Source organism: Gekko japonicus, unplaced genomic scaffold (assembly GCF_001447785.1).
Source record: "Gekko japonicus isolate JY-2015 unplaced genomic scaffold, Gekko_japonicus_V1.1 scaffold747, whole genome shotgun sequence".
NCBI classification, from domain to species: Eukaryota; Metazoa; Chordata; class Lepidosauria; order Squamata; family Gekkonidae; genus Gekko; species Gekko japonicus.
In genome coordinates this window covers 623,792-642,610 of record NW_015160231.1, presented here as the reverse complement: position 1 = coordinate 642,610, position 18,819 = coordinate 623,792, and the positions used below count along the sequence as shown (strand labels likewise).

Here is an 18,819-nt window from a genome sequence, read left to right as displayed (position 1 = left end):
GGTGAGATCGCGCCCGGAAAATTCGCCTATCTTCTGTCTCTCTAGTGTGCCTAATGCTCCGTGTGACCGCAGCCACGCACAAATAAATAAATATAAGCTGCTTTGATTGTATCTGCAGCTGTCACTCAGAAAACCAGACAGGTTTGCACAGTTAAATCTGGTCCCAGTGTTGTGACACACACACACCCCCCGATGAACTTGAGGTTATTTGGGGTGTCATTCTTCGTTTGACTGTTTAGAGGCATTGTCTTTTTGCATGTGGGTACAGCTGGAAGGCACATAATCCCAGCTGCCTTGCTGAAGCTGCACGAGGCATGGAAGGGAGACCAGGGAATCCTGTGTACACTGCCTTGAATTTTATGGCGGACAAAAGGCAAGTTATAAATCCATTTAAAATGCTGTTTACAATCATTTATTGAACTTTTCTTAATATTTTTTTTTCATTCTCAGTGCATTGTTACTATCGCTATGATCTGTTTTTAATTCATTGTTATGTGAATTCACTGAATATGAGTTCACTTGCTAGGAAAATACTCCTGTTCGTAGCTTCTCCAGGCATAACAGTGCTGTCTTATGCAGTTACTCCAGTCTAAGCTTATTGCAACCAGTGGATTTCGACTAGAGTAACTCTGCACAGGATTGAATTAAAGATGAACAGGCAGTAAAGGACCTCTACAGAACGCGCCCCCCCCGCAATATATGTCTGATACCCTTTTGCCCTTTGTACAAATGCACGCAAGCAGTGTGAATATTTGATTTTTATAATGAGGCACTACATTTTGAAGTTCAAATGATAGCAGCCACTTGAGAGTGTTCAGAATGTACTTTGATGTGAGAATAATAATGTCATGTTGCCCTCTAATGGTAGCATCCCAAATAGAGGTTTCCTGTAAGCCAATCTGAATAGATTCTTAATTATTGGAATGGTTTCCATAAACGTTCCTGGCACCAGCTTTTGTTGTTGTCCTTTTACAGGCCTTTTCATAAAGAACTGGCAGACTACTGGATGCCTGTGGATCTGTACATCGGAGGAAAGGAGCACGCCGTCATGCATTTGTACTACGCCCGATTCTTCAGTCATTTTTGTCACGATCAAAAGCTGACGAAGCACAAGTAAGCTGTATTTGATTCCTGTGGAAAAACTATCCCAGTCTCAGTCTTCAAACGCATGCTCGGCATTTCAAGTTTTAACTAAAACTCTTTAGTGAGAAAGCCGGCACCTGGGTACCTTCCCCAGCAGTGTATTTCTGTACTGTGGTTAGGCTGTGTACAGACATTAAAGAGAAGTGGAGGTGGTATTGTAAAGTTGCAGTGACCCACAGTAGTACGTGTTCATTTACTAGTTCTCACAATGGTCAGACTGGTTTTTCAGGTTTCAGTAATGCGTTCATCTCTCGCGAGTGCTGAGAGCCCCAAACTAGCTTCCAGCAACACAACCATCACAACTGAAAATACCTGTATGTTGGGGTATAGGGCCTTAGGGTTGCCAGCTCTGGGATGAGAAACTCCTGGAGATTTGGGGCGGCACCTGGGGAAGGCAGAGTTTGGGGAAGGGAGGGCGATGTCACGGGCCCAGTCCAGGGGTGTCGAACTCTTTGGGGCCAAACATTATGAGAGCCGGATCTGACAGAAATGAGACCTTGTTGGGCCGGGCCATGTGTGTCAAAAGGTAATGCCAGGTAGCGGAGCTATAAACTTCATTAAGGACACAAACACAAAGGGGCTTTTTTTTAACTTAAAAACAAAACATTAGCACTCCTGCAATATTTGTTTATTTAACAGTGTCTGATAACTGATACCTCTTGCTCTGAATTACTGCATCAAAATGTCTGTGCTGTTGCAATCCTGAGTATGCTGTTCTGTATGTGTATCTGTAAGCTGCAAACCTACGATGACGCGGCAGCAGCAGAACTAGAAGCAGAAGACAGTCAGTTCCACTGCGGGCCTGATAGAAGCCCTCAGGGGGCATGGTGCGGCCCCCGGTCCACATGTTTGACACCTCTGGCCTAGCTTCTAAAGCTGCCATTTCCTCCAGGGTAACTGGTGGCTGAAGTCTAGAAATCAGATATAAATCTCAGAGACCTGCAGACCCCACCTGGAGGTTGACAACCCTGTGTAATGGTCACAAGCACCTATTGGATAGTGCCTGTGGCTCTCCCTGTACACAGTCTGAACAGCCAGCCTGGAACTGTATTTAATGTTTTTAAATATTTGAAAGGATTATACACATAGGGAGGGGCCACACAAGACTACCTCTGGCTCCTGGAATTTACTGTTTAATAGCAGAGCATTGCCTCTTTCAGTTCCTGTGAGATTATTTAGGAACACCAAAAAATCTGCCTCATTGGCTTGTATTGAATAAGGAAAGAAGGACTTAGGAAAACAGAGCAAAGTGGCTGCATCCTGCTTTCTTCTTCGTTGCTTTTATACAGTACCATTTCTGGATCAAGGCTGGCACCATTTTTATGGGAAGGAAATTGCTTCCATGTCTTGCCAGAAATGATGATATCTGAATTCTGACTCCTTTTTTGCCCTTTGCTTGTTTCACCCTCTCTTTAGTATGTAGTTTGAGAGGAGTTAAACGGCCATAAGAGGGAGCTGTTAGTGCAATACTGTTAGGAACTCTTCATAAACAGAGCGGCTGGAGAAAAGTGATAGAAGGTAGTTTCCTTGGACCGTTTTGGCAACCTCCCCTCCGGCATTTTTAATTCTTCTTTTTAATAAGTGTTTTTTATTATTCTGAATAATATATTCAACAGTACATTCAGAACACATATTAATACCATGCAATAATCAACATTCTCAACCCGTAAGAGCCTTTTAAAAATATAACAGGTCTTTGTAATAAGAGTTGTTTGGAATCACTTCTTCTTCTGCGAGATATTCCACTGCTGGGAACCAAGTTGCTTGAAAATCTTTTTGGTGAGAGACTATTTTACCATATACAAATATAAATATTTGTTACTTCCATATATGGTAAGGTTTCTTGTACTTTTGTGCTTGCAAACAAGTACATCTTGTTATCAACAAGAGCAACTTATGTGAATTAACACTATGTCATCAAAGATAAACGTTCCCTGAAAAATTACTTCTGGCTTGGAAACTTACCAAAGTGTTTTCACCTACCCCACATTTGCCTGTGGAGAATGTTCGTGGTTTCAAGCAAGTTCCTTTTTGTGAGAAAACAGCTTTTGCATTCGGTGGAATTGTTTAAATCATTTCCCCCCTATTCTCTCTGTCTTCTCTGTAAATTTAACAAACAGGCTTTCAAGGAATGTGTCATATCACGGCCTGTCTTTGGTTTCCTTCTTTATTTCTGACACTTGTAGCAGTACACGGAGTCCTGTGGATTTTGAAAATGAGCAAATTGTGTTTTGTCTATTTATTTCAATACTAATGCTTCACTTGTCTCACCAGTGGCAGCCCAAAGTGGCTGACAACATCATTCTCCCTGCCTTCATTTTATTCCCACAACAGCCATCCTGTGATGCAAGTTAGACTGAGAGAGAATGATCACCTAGGTAACCTAGTGAGCTCCCATGGCATGAGTGGGGATTCGAACCCGAGTCTCCCAGTTCTTTAAACATCACACCCTGTTGAAAGTGTTCATTGGTGTGGGAGCTGTACAGCATCTCCTTCCTGCTTTGCCTGAGTAGTTTGAGAAGCCCTGGTCATGTGGGAGGAGCCCCATTTCCCCATTTTGGAAGGGGAATGAAAGCACAAAGTCTCTGCAGTCATACTCTTGGACTTCTCACATTATCCGGACACCACAGGAAGGAGCTGTGTAGCAGTGGCTTCCATGCTAGGGGTGGCGCCATTAGTTTTTTTCAGCATTTGATGGGTACCCCAAATTTGAAGATAGAAAGCCTTACTCCATTGAATGTAACATTTTCTTTCTCTTTTTGGTATTTTTTTCATATGTGCGTATGCGTGCATGTGTGCACCTGGAAGTCATGGTGACCTCTGGTGACTGGCCCTTACTGGAGGATATTCAGAGAGGTGGCTGAATAAAGCCTGTCCCCACCTGCTGACTGCTGGTAAAGGAGGCCTCCCATTCAAGTACTTGCCAGAGTCAACCTTGCTTGGTGTAGTGGTTAGGAGCACCTACTCTAATCTGGGGGAACTGGGTTTGATTCCCCACTCCTCCACATGCAGCTGCTGGTGTGACCTTGGGTCAGTCACAAGTTCTTTCAGAGCTGTTCTCTCAAGGACAGTTCTCAAAGAGCTGTCTCAGCCCCCACCTACCTCACAGGGGGTCTGTTGTGGGGAGGGGAAGGGAAAGGAGATTGTAAGCCGCTCTGAGACTTCTTGGAGTAGTGAAGGGCGGGGTATAAATCCAGTCTCCTCCTCCTCTCCTTCATCTTCTTCTTCTTCCGAGATCTGTTGAGTTCGGGCTTGCCTGGGCTATCGAGGTCAGGACGAATGTGACATTTTCAATGGCTACATTTAATGAGAATGTATACAGAGTTTTGCAAAGTTAGTTCAGATGTGTATGTGTGGAACAGAAACATGTGTTACTCATATTTGGATGATGCTATCATTGCCCATAAGACTGTGTCAAAGTGGAACCCTCAGATTTCATACTCTTCTCTATCTGTAATGAGCTGATGTGTCTCAAATTAAGGCCATTGGGTCTGTGTCAGTAAATCCATACCCATGGCTTGTAACAATGAATGAAGAAGAAGAGGAGGAGATTGGATTTATACCCCTCCCTTCACTACCCAAAGGTGTCTCAGAGCGGCTTACAACTCCTTTCCCTTCCCCTCCCCACAGCAGACACCCTGTGAGGTAGGCGAGGCTCAGAGAGCTCTTGACAGAAACTGCTCTTTTTCAAGAACAGCTCTTATCAGAGCTACGGCTTGCCCAAGGCCATCCAGCCAGGTGCAAGTGGAGGAGTGGGGAATCAAACCCAGTTCTCCCAGATTAGAGTCCACTCACTTAACCACTACACCAAACTGACATGCCAGGATGCCGCTTACTTGTTGCTAGTCATCACAGTTAGCTGTGTCAAAAGATGTTATTCTCTCACATGTGTGGACACTTTCACATGTGAACATATATTCTCTTGAGCAAACAGAAATGTACTTAACTTCAGGCAAATATAGTAGAATATTGGTCACATCATCTATTGACATCCTGCAAACCACGTGTGTGTGTTGAGTTCTACTCTATTTAACAGCAGTACAATAGAATGGAGGAAATTAAGCCTCTCCATCTTCCCCAGGTATGGCAGAACAGTGCAAGAAGTGACTCTGAACTTTGGGAGTAGTCCCAAGCAAGGTCTATTGGGAAATAAGTGCCATGATATTTAGTGGAGCTTTCTCCTAGAAAAGTATCCATAGGATTGTAGCCTTTGTCTCTCTGTTCAGTCAGCTTCCTCCTTGGTTTTAGATACTGGGTCCCAGCAAGATGCCCAGTACAAATGACTTGGTGATCTGGGAGTAACCAGGATCTTTGTGTAGCTTAGCCTCTTTTTATCAGCATGCCTCTCCTGGAAAATCCAGTTGAGAGACTGACTCTGTCAATAATGCTTAAAAGTCCTACCTTTGGTGAGCACGTCCAACAAGATAGGCCAAAAACAAGATGGATGCCATTTTAGCAGGGCCTGTTTGGAAGTTCTAAGAAGCTGGATGGAGAGAGCCCACTGGGGCTGATTCTGGTAAAGTCAGCCTGATGTTCTTTCACGAACAAGATGGGACTTCAGTAAGCTTAACGTGTATTCTTGTTGCTATTTTCAGCAAAATTCTTTCTCTTTCTTTCCTCAGAGAGCCTTTTAATGAGCTGTTAGTTCAAGGTCTTATCAAGAATCGGACATTCAGGCTAGCAACATCGGGCCAGTATTTGAAGAAGGAAGAAATTGATCTTACTGGTAAATTAGGTGGTGAGGGAATTGGATCAGCACAAAACCGAGGGAGGGGGGGGGCTTTTGAAAAAGGTTATTGTTTGTCAGGGTACCTAAAATGGAGCAACGGTAGGTGAATCTCTGAGGCAGAAATGGAGTGGTTTGCTATTGGCTGGCTATAAAGAGAGTGCGAATACAGCTATAATGCTGATACGCAGGCTCAAAACTTATATCTGGTTTTTACTGAAGACTGGAATGGGGTTACCTAAAGCAGGATGTCTGCATCAGCGCCCCCCCCCCCAAAGACGCATAAAAATGCTGAAGATGTTGTGGTAATGCTGTACATTAGCCTGGCTGAAGTTTCATGAGGCTTGCAGTGAGCTCAGAAGATCCAGGCATAGCAACTAATGGAGCCATAGTTGTCAGCCTTTCCAGACATGGGCCCCACTGAGCTGCAAGCATGTGACAGGAAGTCACATAATATGTGTCCTATGACAGGGCAGAGGAGAAGCCAGACTTATGATCTCACCAGTGTTGAGGCTAGGGCTCTGGGCAGCAGACCAAAAGAGCTGGGGACAGGAACTACAAGCCAAGCACTGGGAGGCGTACCATAGAGAGGAACAAGCCAAAGGTCAGGACGATAGACAGAACCTGTCCACTACCATCCTACTACTGTTTTAAATATGTATACAAAGGGAGGCAAGAGGCGTGACGCCTTTATTCTTTATGCAGCAAATCCTTCCAAAAGGCAGCAAAAAAACAACAAAACCCTGCACACTCTAGCAGTTCACAGCCCGGCAGGATGGACTCCACGACACACCTGAAGGTCAGGGTCCGTAGGCAGAAGACCACTGAGCTACAGTCTATCTGAGGGTGGGGCCTCCTCCTCAAACTGAGGTGACTACCATAAGTTTTGACAAGGAGTGAGTTTGGCAGTTCCCAAATTGTGCAAGCTTGGTGGTTTTATCTGAATAAGGGGATTATGCATTTGGGGCTGATATCCAAGGGGGACAAGGGTTCCTGTATCTAAATATGGATAGCATAGGTGCATAGGCCAAAAAAACTTACCTCTCCTCCCCCAAGGATGGGATGCTGCCTGGTCTGCCCTGCAGCCTTGGTTCAGAAGAAGAAGGCGTTTCAGTACCCAGCTGTCCCTTGTCACGTGGTCCATGCTGCTAAGAGCAGCAAATCAGATGGCCTCCTCAGCTGACCTTGCAGCTCTTCTGAAGAGCACACCACACTTTGTGCAGGCCTTCTCAGGTCTCCTGGGCTCCTGTGAGACGTCAGATTCCCACAGTGTCACTTGGATGCAACTTTGCCTCTTCCCCCTCCCCAGGAAACCACCACTCAGCTGAGGTGGCCTGGCTTCAAATGTCTCTGCCATTGCAGTGGTCGTCTCCACCCACTACAGTTGTCAGTTGAGGGGTGGGTGGGGAATCCACATGCCCAGACACTGAACCTGCAGCTGAGTCTTGTGTGCCTTCCCTTTTTTCATACATTGGAATGGAAACCCAAGGAGTAGAACTGAGATTTGTTTGCTTTTGTTCTGTTTTTCTGTGATTTACAAAGCTGCCCTCACCTGGCTGCCCAGGCTGTTCGTTTTTGATAAGGGGCTTGGCCCACAACACTGGGATTTTTGTTCTTTCCTAGAAGGTAGTTCCCTCTAGATTGTCCCCCACCGCACCCTTTCCCCCTGAGAGATAAACTATGGCTAGAACAAGCATGAACAGTTTCTGTCTGCCTCCAGTTTGGTGTAGTGGTTAAGTGTGCAGACTCTAATCTGGGAGAACCATAAGAACATAACATAAGAACATAAGGGACGCCAATGTTGGATCAGGCCAAAGGCCCATCCAGTCCAACACTCTGTCACACAGTGGCCAAAAATACCGGGTTCGATTCCCCACTCCTCCACTTGCACCTGGCTGAATGACCTTGGGCAAGCCATAGTTCTGACAAGAGCTGTCCCTGAAAAAGAACAGTTTCTGTCAGAGCTCTCTCAGCCCCACCTACCTCACAGGGTGTCTGTTGTGGGGAGGGGAAGGGAAAGGAGTTTGTAAGCCGCTCTGAGACGTCTTTGGGTAGTGAAGGGCATGGTATAAATCCAATCTCTTCCTCCTCCTCTTCCTCATTTTCCTCTTCTTCCTCCTCCTCCTCCTCCTCTTCTTTTTTTTTTGAAACCCCCAAAGGGGTATTTTTATTATTTTTCATAGACTAATAACTACAACGAAAAATATAGGGAGGGGGGACTACATCTAAGGATAAAGGAAAGATACCCACACTAACTAAAAACCCAAGAGTAGGAGATCCTTTCCATGTTAATATAAATGTTAGTAAGACAAGTGTTAGTAATACAATATACTTGTGAAATTCTTGTTTAACACATCTTCTACATTAGTAAGTTAATCTTTGTGAGAGTACTTCTTGAGCATCTTCTTACTTCAGAGAGCAATTTACAGAGTCCTTCTGCCCTTACTTCGGTTTTCTATCCCTAAAGTCATATACAGTTTTCGTTGCTGCTGCTTCCCCCACAGAGTCCTTGTCCGTTCCCGAAGTAGCAGAGTCACTTGACTTGGATTCTTCATCTTTACGTTCTTCTTCCGGCCCGAGCTGACGTCTCAAAAATTCCTTAGCTTTAAAGATGGAGTCAATCTTCTCTCTTTTGCCGTTGACTTTAAAAATTACACCTTCAGGAATCGCCCACCTGTACTGAATTCCATTAGTTTGAAGAAATGAGATCAGTTCCTTGTAACCTTTCCTCTTTTGACGGATTTCAAATGGAATATCCTTTAAAGTCTTTATGATTGTGTTCCCAATTTTCAGTGGATTTGCCGAAGTTGCCTTTAATACCGCATCTCTGGTCTGTCTTCTTGCAAATCTCACCACAATCTCTCCAGGCAGGTCATTTCTCCTAATATAATTGGAGTATGCCCTATAGGCAGCCTCCATGTCTTTTACTATTACATCCGCTGATATACCTGTTACTTTAGATCTTCTTTTTCCTTTTTAGGCACCCCCTGAAATCTGAGAGTCATGTTAGCTTTTTCCATTTGAAGCTGTAACACACTAGTTTCCTGAAGTTTTTGTACTGTTTCCACATCCATCACTCTTTTCTTCATCTTCTTATTTGCGATATCCATCTCTGTAATTTTTACAGTTGCACGCTTCACTTTCTTCTCCGTTTCTGCCAGCTGGCGCTGCTGCAGAGCAAAGTTTTGGTTCAGTGTGGCCAATTGCTGGTTAATGCCACCGAGTTGCTCCATTACTGGCTTCAGCATATCTGTTAGCAGCTTCATGACGTCTGCTCCCTCTTCCGACCTTGGGCTCTGACTACCTGGTTTCGGGTTTAACTTTCCTCGGGAAGCCGCCATCTTTCACTTTGTTTACACTTCCAAACCGCTATGCCAGGACCCGAAAGACTCGGCATTTCACTATCGGTACTCAAGTAAGTCTCTCAGAAAAGAATTCGCTGTTTGCTTCCCCCCTTCCCCCTTCGCTACATTAGTCCATTCACGCGCTTAGGAGGCGTCCCTCCTTACGCACCGTTTTTCTCACGAGGGGGGGTACTCCGTTTTAGTAAAATAATCCGTTTATGTCGAACTCACGTTCATTGTTGGTCATAACGTGACCCGCTCTCTTCATATGCTATTTCGCTCGATCTCCTGCGCTTGTCCCGGTTAGATTGGCTTGTACCCTAAGGTCACCCAGCCGGCTGGACCATCGGGGCGGAGGGAAGTTTCTATTCTCTGGCATCCAGCCGTCGAAGAGGCTAACCCTCAAAAGCCCCCTGGCCTGGAACCCTTCACAAGGGCTCCGTGGGGGTGCCACTTGAGGTGGCACCCCTCCAAGCCGCGGGTGTGCTAGTCGCCTCCTCAGACATTGAGGAGAGCGACCGCCATCGCCAATCCACCCACCGGAAGCCTTCTTCTTCTTTTTATACATATTTGTTTGAGAAGGTGAAACACAGGTCCTAACTTAAGCCCTTGTATGTAGAGAGCTAAGGTAGTGATTCCTTTGTATGTTTCTGTATATTTAGGTCCTGAACCCGTTCACCTGAAAACCAAAGAGAAACTGCAGGTGACCTGGGAGAAGATGAGTAAATCCAAACATAATGGCATAGAGCCCAAGGAGGTAGTCCAGAGGTACGGAATGGACACCGTCCGGCTCTACCTCCTCTTCGCTGCCCCTCCAGAGCAAGACATCTTATGGGATACGAAGAGTAAGTCTCCCTTCCCGTGATCCCCTCTGTTCCCTGATTTTACGGTTTAAGCTGCAGAATGGCTTCCGGTTATGGGAAAAATATTTTCATAATATTCATAAAATATTTAATGCAACTTACTACTTAAGAGACCTGTCACAAAGTGAATTTCAAAGAGCAGAGGGCTTGCTCCAAAGGCACAAGCATTGCACAAAGTTGTTTCAACTCTTTCCTTATCAAAAAGCCCCTATCCTCGTTTTCTTATGGCCGTGAATCTGGCACTCTTGCAAACATGCCTCTACCCAAGAGGGCTTGGCTATGTGAAAGGGCCAGCCAGATGAGAGGGGGTCTGAACTGGGCCTCAGTCACGTTTAAGAGACAAACTGTCTCATTACAAAATGTAGCCATTCCAGGCGTCATAATTGGGGTGACTATCGTCTCACGTCCCTTGGCTTGGCAGAACCTGGCTTTTTATCCCCTTTCAGGTTACACATCCCCTAAAGCAATCTCTGTCTCTTTGATCGCCTTTGCAAGTACTTAGACAGGCATTAAGAGGGTTGTTACATCTGTCATCAGAATCTAAAGCGAATATTTCTCTGGGAAGGCGTTTGTACCACTAGCCTTTCAGCCCTGGAAAAAAAATACGACAGAAAGTATTTAAAAATTACGATAACAATGCATAGTTGCTGATGAAGTCAAGTCAGAGAATTATTATTTATTCAGTTATATAACTAAACATTAATAAAGCAAACCAAGGTCTTTGAATGTTTTAAATGCTGACTCATTTCAAGTGGGCTTGAACGGTGTTATCTTAACTTGCATTAATGAAAACCTCTCTCTTTCTTTCTCTCTCTCTCTCACCCGTGCCATTTTTCATTAAATTTAGCTGATGCACTCTCTGGGGTGCAGAGATGGCAATCTCGCCTCTGGCACTTAGCAACCAAACTTATTGAAGCCAGGGATTCTGGAACGCTGCCCAGTCCTCAGCTCCTGAATCAAACAGAGCAAGCCCAAGCCAGACGTATCTGGGAGCGGAAGAACCTTGTGGTCTCTGAGGTTAGAAAGAATTCTGACTATTCTAAAAATGATGGAGCCGTTAGGTCTCTCGTGATATTTTGCTGGTTGTCACACCAGTGTAATTTCAGAGTGCTTAAAGAAAAAAGTTAGTAGAACATAACCCCTTTGAAGTCCTCTTCTCAGCCTCCCTCCTTATAACCTGGGGAAAGTACATGCTGTTCTATAATGGCATTTGGTGATGACCGCAGATGTCACAAGGCTAGACGTGCCCTGAGGTGCTTGTGTGTGCGTTCAGCTTATTAAACTGTTGTATTGCCAGCAAAACAGCTATTGTGCCATGTGCTGTAAATACCACTATTTCTGTAATACTCCTGTAAAGACAGCAGGAAGGATTTCTGAAATGTTGCTGGATGATGATCGTATTCCTGCTTTGATGTAAGGCAACAGGGTACATTACCATGAATTGTGCTTATTTAAAGAGGGAGAGAGAGAAACATTTAACAGGGCCTTCTTTCGAGCATTAGTTATTTGTGGGGGAGAAGTTGACTTTCTTCCTCCTCCACACCTATATATCTAGCATCTGTCTTGAGGAATTAACATCGGTAGGCAGAGAGGAGGAGGAGATTGGATTTATACCCCACCCTTCACTATCGGACGGAGTCTTAGAGTGGCTTACAATCTCTTTTCTCTTCCCCTCCTCACAACAGACACCCTGTGGTGAGGCTGAGAGAGCTCTCTCAAGAACTGCTCATGAGAGAATAGCTCTGTAAGAACTTGTGACTAACCCAAGGTCACACCAGCAGCTGCATCTGTAGGCGTGGGGAATCAAACCCGGTTCTCCCAGGTTAAACTTGGACCAGTGAGGCTCGGGTTCAAATGCCTGCTCAGCCAAGAAGCACTCTGTTTGATTGGGGGCTGGGTCATTAGCTTTCAATCTAACTACCTCACAGGATTGTTATATGAGGAGAAATGAGCTCACATATACACTGTCTTGAGACGAAAGAAATTCAAATAGTGCTAGTAGTAAATACCTGTAAGTGACATCATAAAGATTTTCTAAATATCTGTTGTTCTGACTTCGGTTTAAATTTCAGAAACTACCTCGTTAACACTGGCATGGATTTCGTGTTTCCTTTCCAGGCTATGACTGTGGGAAACACTCTAACAAAATGTCTTCATGTATTGCAGTCTGTACAGAAACGCTGCTAATAGCACAAGATTTGGATGTTTCTGTAAGATGTAACAGTAAAGTTGCTATTGCCTGTTTGTTTTTTAATGAGCTAGACAAGATTCTGTAGAAGCCTAATTAAAATAACTGCTGATTTAATAAATTGGTTGGGGATTTTTCAGTGGGACAACCTGAAGAGATGCCATTCATTCAGTTAGAAAGCATTTGATGCTCCTCAGAGGTGTACAGTATGCTATGCCTATTACCATATGAGTTTGAAGGTTCATGGTTGTATATGTGTCTGTATGCATACGTACTGCATATATAAAATGTATTTTTATATAAAATATATTGGAGACTAGCACAGAAACATAAACAGTTGTGGGCAGGAAGGGGAGGGAGAGAATCCTGTTTCCAGTTTCCCATATCCATTTGGTATGTGGCAGCATATCATACAGATATGGCTGCGGTCTCACACACTAAATAATCCACTTTCAGTGCACTTTCCAACTGGATTTTGCCAGTTCACACAGTAAAAATCCAGTTTGAAAGTGGATTATTTAGTGTGTGTGACCGCTGCCATGGTCCTACTTTAGGTCGTCTTAAGGACATGCTCAATCAGTGGGATTTGTGACTTGGGAAAACAAAACGGGAGATTCCCGGTGCTGCATCACAGATTGCCTTTGTTCCTTCTTTCCATTTTTAATTTTTTGTTTGCCGTGCCAAGTGAGGTAGCAACACAGTGTCTTCAAGTAGCAAAAGGGAGAAGTTCTTCTGGACATGTGGAACAAGTTCAACGGTTATTGACAGCCTTGCAAAGATATGTAAAGTACACAACCGGTCCTTTCATACACTGGTCTCTATAATTTATTTATTATTTTTTTATACCCTGACTTTTATACCCCATTCTACTCGCCTCCATTTAGCCTGATAATAAGTCTGTGAGGTAGGTTAGGCCAAGAGTGTGCAGCAGGCCTGGGGTTCCCAAGCAGGCTTCGGTGGCAAAGCGGTGATTTGAGCCGGAGTCTCCCATCTCCTAGTCCAGTACTCTAACCACTACACCACACTGGCTTTGCCTTGTGTTAACTGAACGCACAGGGGAACAGTGAACAGATCACCTGTTTTTGCTTCTTAGAGTTCATCTTTAGGGATCTTGGAGCATACTGAAATCTTTTTTCCCTATTGATATTCAAGCCTAATGGATGAAAAAGGAAGCTATATTCCAAACTTCTGTTGTTTTCTTAAATGTACATAAAGAAAGATTATTAATCACCTAAATTAATGTTCTACTGTATGCTTCTTATAGTTCCTCAGTGTTATTTAATTAGTTACTATTGGGATTATGATGGTTATTATGTGTTATTGTTTGAATTCTGCTAAAAAAAAATTAAAAAACATTTTTTAAAGAAAGATTATTGTTTGAGCTTAAGGAGCTGCGGTGGCTCAAGTGGTTAAGACGCTGAACTGCAGGCTGTGGAAGGTCGGTAGTTCAGCAGTTCGAGACCCGAGTGTGCCGCATGACGGAGTGAGCTCCCGTCTCTGGTTCCAGCTCCTGCCAACCTAGCAGTTCGAAAGCAATAAATTGCAAGTAGATAAATAGGTACCACTTCAGTGGGAAGGTAACAGCGTTCCGTGTGCCTTGGTGTTTAGTCATGCCGGCCACATGACCACGGAAACGTCTTCGGACAGCGCTGGCTCTTCGGCTTGGAAACGGAGATGAGCACCGCAACCCTAGAGTCGGATTCGACTGGCTTTCGAGCAAGGGAACCTTTATTGTTTCAGCTCAAGGATAGGATCATTCTAATTATACCTGTAGAAGGTGTATTTGTACCTCGAGGCCCTCAGACATTTGTTTCTCCTTATGTCTTTCACAGTGAGAGAATCTCAATGATGCAGTAATCTACTTCACCAGTGGGTTTTTTTCTGCTTTTATTGTAATTAGGTAACAGGATACTTCCTGAAGGATTACTTGTTCAATGCTGCAATTTCTCAACTGATGGGTCTCAGTAATACTTTGTTGGTAAGTATACTATGTAAATATTTCGGTTTAGCTTCCACATTCCCATAAGGTCATTTGACCACATTACATTTTGAGACAGTCCAATGCTGTCTCTTCAAAATTACATTATGACAGCTCCGTCCACTTTCCCCCCTTAGCAGCAAGATTTTCCCTTTCCCTTAGCAACAAATTTTTCTTTCACTTTTGTGACTGAGCTGCCCTAGTTTTCTTCTTTCCTGAAGAATTTTGGCTGTCCCACCTTGTCACAGTATAATATTTGGGCTGTTTGCCCAGTTACTTAAAATCCTTATGTTGAGAGGCTTTTGTTCCAGTGTTTTCCCAAACACTCCAGTACACTTTCTTTGAGTATTCTCTGGCTCTTTTGGTTTCCAGAAGGCTAGTCCACTCTATCCAGTACCCGAACCCCTTCTCTTGAAACACCAATACACGTATTGAGTTTTTAAACTGACTCTTAAGGTCTCTAAAGGCAGTTTCTAACCACACTAAACCAGGTATCTCTGCACTCTTCAGAGCTAACTCCTGTTTGACTGGGTTAGGAAATTCTCCTCTAACTAAGAAGATCTATTCCCTCTCTTTGGCCTGAATGGGGGTCTCCGTCTACCTACCCACTTGTCCTTGCCAACTTTCCCCAGTTCTCCTTTCTGTGTTAAACTGCTCTCAGTCAGGGCTGAATTCTGAATGAATTCTCCTCAGCATTCAGCTCTAAAGTCTCTTTCTGCTCAGCTGATGCTAGCCAATCAGATTGCTTGGAGAAGCCTACCACTCAAGGCTCTCTGTCTCTGTGAAGAATTATCCCTTCACAGTCCTTTAGCTCTTTGTACAACACTTCTAAGCTTTTAAAAGTGCAGTCCGTCACATGCATACATGCAGCTTGTCCAGCATCACCACAGTTTAGTGGTCATTAATCAAATACATAACAAAATCATCACCCTTGATAACACTGTAAATATGGTTTTATGACTGTAAATTAAAACATATTTTCCAGCAAGTTAAAAAAAATATGTAGTAAGGTGAAGCCTTATTTTTTCCCCCTGCTCTGAGTGAATTTAATGATATTCTGACACAGTTTTTGGTTACATCAGAATACCTGGCTTGTTGAAGCAACATACTGAAGCTACAAATGTCTTCAGGCTAATGTAATAATGATGTCTTTCTGTTCAGGCCATCTGCTTGCATTCTTCTCAGATTGGTAGACTGTAAAGCCTGAGAGTACTTCAGTAGTGCTATAGAACAAGTTTTCACCAGCACTTGGAAATATCTACTTTTGTACCGTTTTTGAAACCAGGAAGTCTGAAAGCTAAATTTAGAACTAAAAAGTTTCACTTCAGAAAATGATAAAATCTGTTCTCTTTCTTACTTTGAATGATCCTTTCTAGTAACCGTGGACGTAAGCACTGTGCCACTGGAAAAAGTCTAGTGAGGAAAACTTCTGATGGGTAGGCAGTTGTTAAACGGAGAAGGAGGTATTTTGGGGACCTAGCAGAACTGTCAGCCTGCAAACAAGGCTTTCTGAATGATACTAAAAAGATATCTTTGTGCGTGTAATGTATGCTTTAAAAATAATCAGCTTGTTTTACATCATCTTCACTTTGGGAATATCACATTTCTCCAGACATTCAAAGCACAGTGAATATATGAACCGGCCTTGTACTGAATCAGGCCCTTGGTCTATTCTGTACTGTGACTGGCAACACTTCTCTGGGGCCTCATGTTTCTACATTACCCCTTTAACTGGAGATGCTGAGGATTGAACTTGGGACCTTCTGCATGCAAGACAGATGCTCTACTGCTGAGCTAAGGCCCCTTCCCTGGAGAGGAGGCCTGAACCAGTTTTGAAGAACATAACACCTGCCCCAAACAGCATTTTCACATTTGCTGTGACTGTTTCGTGGAACACAGTCAAGAGATTATCATAGTTGCTTAACTGCATATTGGATACTGCACACAGCTCATCTGGCCAGTCTGTGAATGTTTTAATGTATTGTTCTAGAGCACAAGTATATGGCAGTGCGTGAATTACATTTTTAAAAACCTCTCAAGGAGACAGAGGGGAAGTAGGGTATAACTATTGACATGAATACAACAAGCAAAGTAATGATGCTCCTGTTATTATATAGCTTGTTTCCCTCTGTTTTAAGTTATTTGGATGTCTCTTAGCACACAGCTCCTGCATGGGTTTATTTATTTCACAGTTTATTTCAAGTGGTTAGAAAGCAATGACAGGTATTTAACCACATAGTTCCAAAGACTTGGAGTCTTTTTTGTGTGTGTGATATTTGTGTGTGTGCGCGTGAGCACGTGCACACACACGCATGCCTGAAAGTCATGGTTGACTTCTGGCGACCCCTAGTGAGGCTTGGACATTTCAGAGAGGCGGCTTGCTATTGCCTGCTTCAGTTTCTCAACCCTGGTATTCCTTGGAGGTCACCCTTCCAAGTCCTTGCCAGGGTCAGACCTGCTTAGTTTCCGAGATAGGACAAGATTGGGTTTGCCTGGGCTACCCAGGTGGTAGGAAGAGGGAGTGACAATTTCCACTGATTCCCACTGCAGACCCCCAATTTCACCCTGTGGTTGTCCCTTAGGGTCCACTGACACCCAGAAACAAAATTTGGGGTGTGGGCTAAGTGAGCTGCCACAGGGGCGAGGAGGGGAAAGTTCTGCTTTGCTGAAGTCTGCGGATCTTTGGATGCACTTCAGGAAGTCGGTGCTGGCAGTGCCTGCACAGTTCTAAAGTGATTGTTGTATGTGTATGTAGAAAAACAACAACAACTATCGAGCACTCTCCATTTGTGTGTGTATTAGTTTGTTTGTGCTTCACTCAGTTGTGAACAGCTACTGCATCATAACATTCTTAAAGGGTATGTGTGTTGATGGATTATAGGGGCATGGCTGTCCCTCCAAAGAAAAGCAGTTGTCTCCGTGTATTATGTGTGGATGTGATATTATTCTGTCCTAAGAAACAAACTGTGGTGACAGGATTAGACGAGTGTTCTTTGTATGCCAAAAGCTAATAATTCTTGGGCCTCGGAAAATTCCTCCCCCTCTCCAGCTTCAATACTTCGTCTTTTCTGAAACTGATTGGGTTACTCGGCTTTATCTAAAGCAGACAGAGATGGAATGCTGACAGTGTATCCAAACAAAACACAGGCCCGGGTTATCCATCTTGTCCCGCTTATCTCTTGCATTTGCAAGAGGAATTATAAATTAAGATAGTACTAAGCAGCGAATTCCAGTTTCAGTCCCCTAATCCGATAGACTTTTGTGTGCAGGAACCTTTTCTGAGGACTTCACAGAGCCCCAAGACTTGCCGGTGCCATTTCCTTTGTCGGTCAAGGCCAAATGGTCAGCCGTATCCATTGACAACCTAAGTCTTTTGGGTTTGACATTTCCTAGGGTGTGTGTATGTGTGTGTGTGTGTGTATACACAACTCCTACTCATCTCGATGTTCTGCAGACAGAAAAGTCAGGACTGCCTAGAGCAGGGGCTCTTTCCCACATATTGTGTGGCTCCCGGCAGGGCCGCTGGGGAAGTGAAGGGGAGGCATGACTCCCCAGTTGGTCTTCCCTTCCCCAGCCAGTGTTCCCCTCCCTGGGTAGGCTTGAGGTGGGAGCAGGAGCAGAGAAGAAAACAACTTCAAGTGCATTCTCAAAGCCCCCCCCCCCAGCCAGCTTGGAGAAAAAGCAAATTTGCATATTTTTCCATAAAAATGTGTGGGTAATATTTGTTCAGGTCTTGTGGCTCTCAAACATCTGACGTTTATTCTATGTGGCTCTTAGGTTAAGTAAGTTTGGCCACCCCTGGCCTAGAGCATCTCACTGTATAAATGTGGGATCTGGCTTTTCATTGCCGAGTACAGCTCTTTATGTTTTTTACTTTTGGACTATCTTTTTCCCTCACCTTATTCAATAGTACTGTATTCACAAATCCCATTCTTCTTCGTTACAGCAAGTCTCCCCACGGCTTATCCTCCACAGTGTGGAGTTTGAAGATGCTTTGGCGACTCTCTGTGTTATGCTTGCCCCGATGGCCCCACACGTAACTTCAGAGATCTGGAAAGGTAACTTGCAGAATCATGGGGTTGTGGGGGTCTTGTTACCATTGTGAAGGAAAGACTTCCAGGAAAAAGTCTGTTGTCATAACTAAACGTTTTGATTATAACCCTTGTCTTAAAGGCATAAGAGATGGAAAGTTATAAGCGGCATCCTTTACAGTGCAACTTGAAGCAGAGTTACACCCTGCTGAGTCCATTGACTTCAAGGGTGTAATTCCTCTTAGGATTGCAGTTAGTGACTCCTCTTCATGAAAAATTGGTGCCGCATTTTATGCAAGTAAGTGGCTGTTCATAGAATTTGTAGGCAATTAAACTTCTGTTGTGAAATGTTTATTATAATAGCGAGAGTTCTCATCGGGCTCTTGAAAACCTAAATTTGTCCCTTTAGATGACTCAGCTCCCACTCACTGATCTTCAGTGATGATGTACTATATATGTTGTTTGGCCAACAAGTGATTAGACCTCTGTAGCTGAGATGCCAACATGATGTGTGTGTGTGCGGGGGGGGGGGGGGGGGGGGAGGGT

The 18,819-nt window shown here is 44.0% G+C and overlaps 1 protein-coding gene across 1 annotated transcript in view; it reads left to right on the top strand.

The window, feature by feature from the left end:
* Positions 1 to 18,819, top strand: part of LARS2 (leucyl-tRNA synthetase 2) — an 85,146-nt gene that overhangs the window by 54,715 nt on the left and 11,612 nt on the right. The window contains exons 14-19 of the mRNA XM_015412265.1: positions 976 to 1,113; positions 5,766 to 5,869; positions 9,876 to 10,058; positions 10,924 to 11,093; positions 14,165 to 14,242; positions 18,189 to 18,300. Coding sequence (XP_015267751.1) covers positions 976 to 1,113; positions 5,766 to 5,869; positions 9,876 to 10,058; positions 10,924 to 11,093; positions 14,165 to 14,242; positions 18,189 to 18,300 — 785 coding nt within the window. The remainder of the gene's footprint in view (positions 1 to 975; positions 1,114 to 5,765; positions 5,870 to 9,875; positions 10,059 to 10,923; positions 11,094 to 14,164; positions 14,243 to 18,188; positions 18,301 to 18,819) is intronic.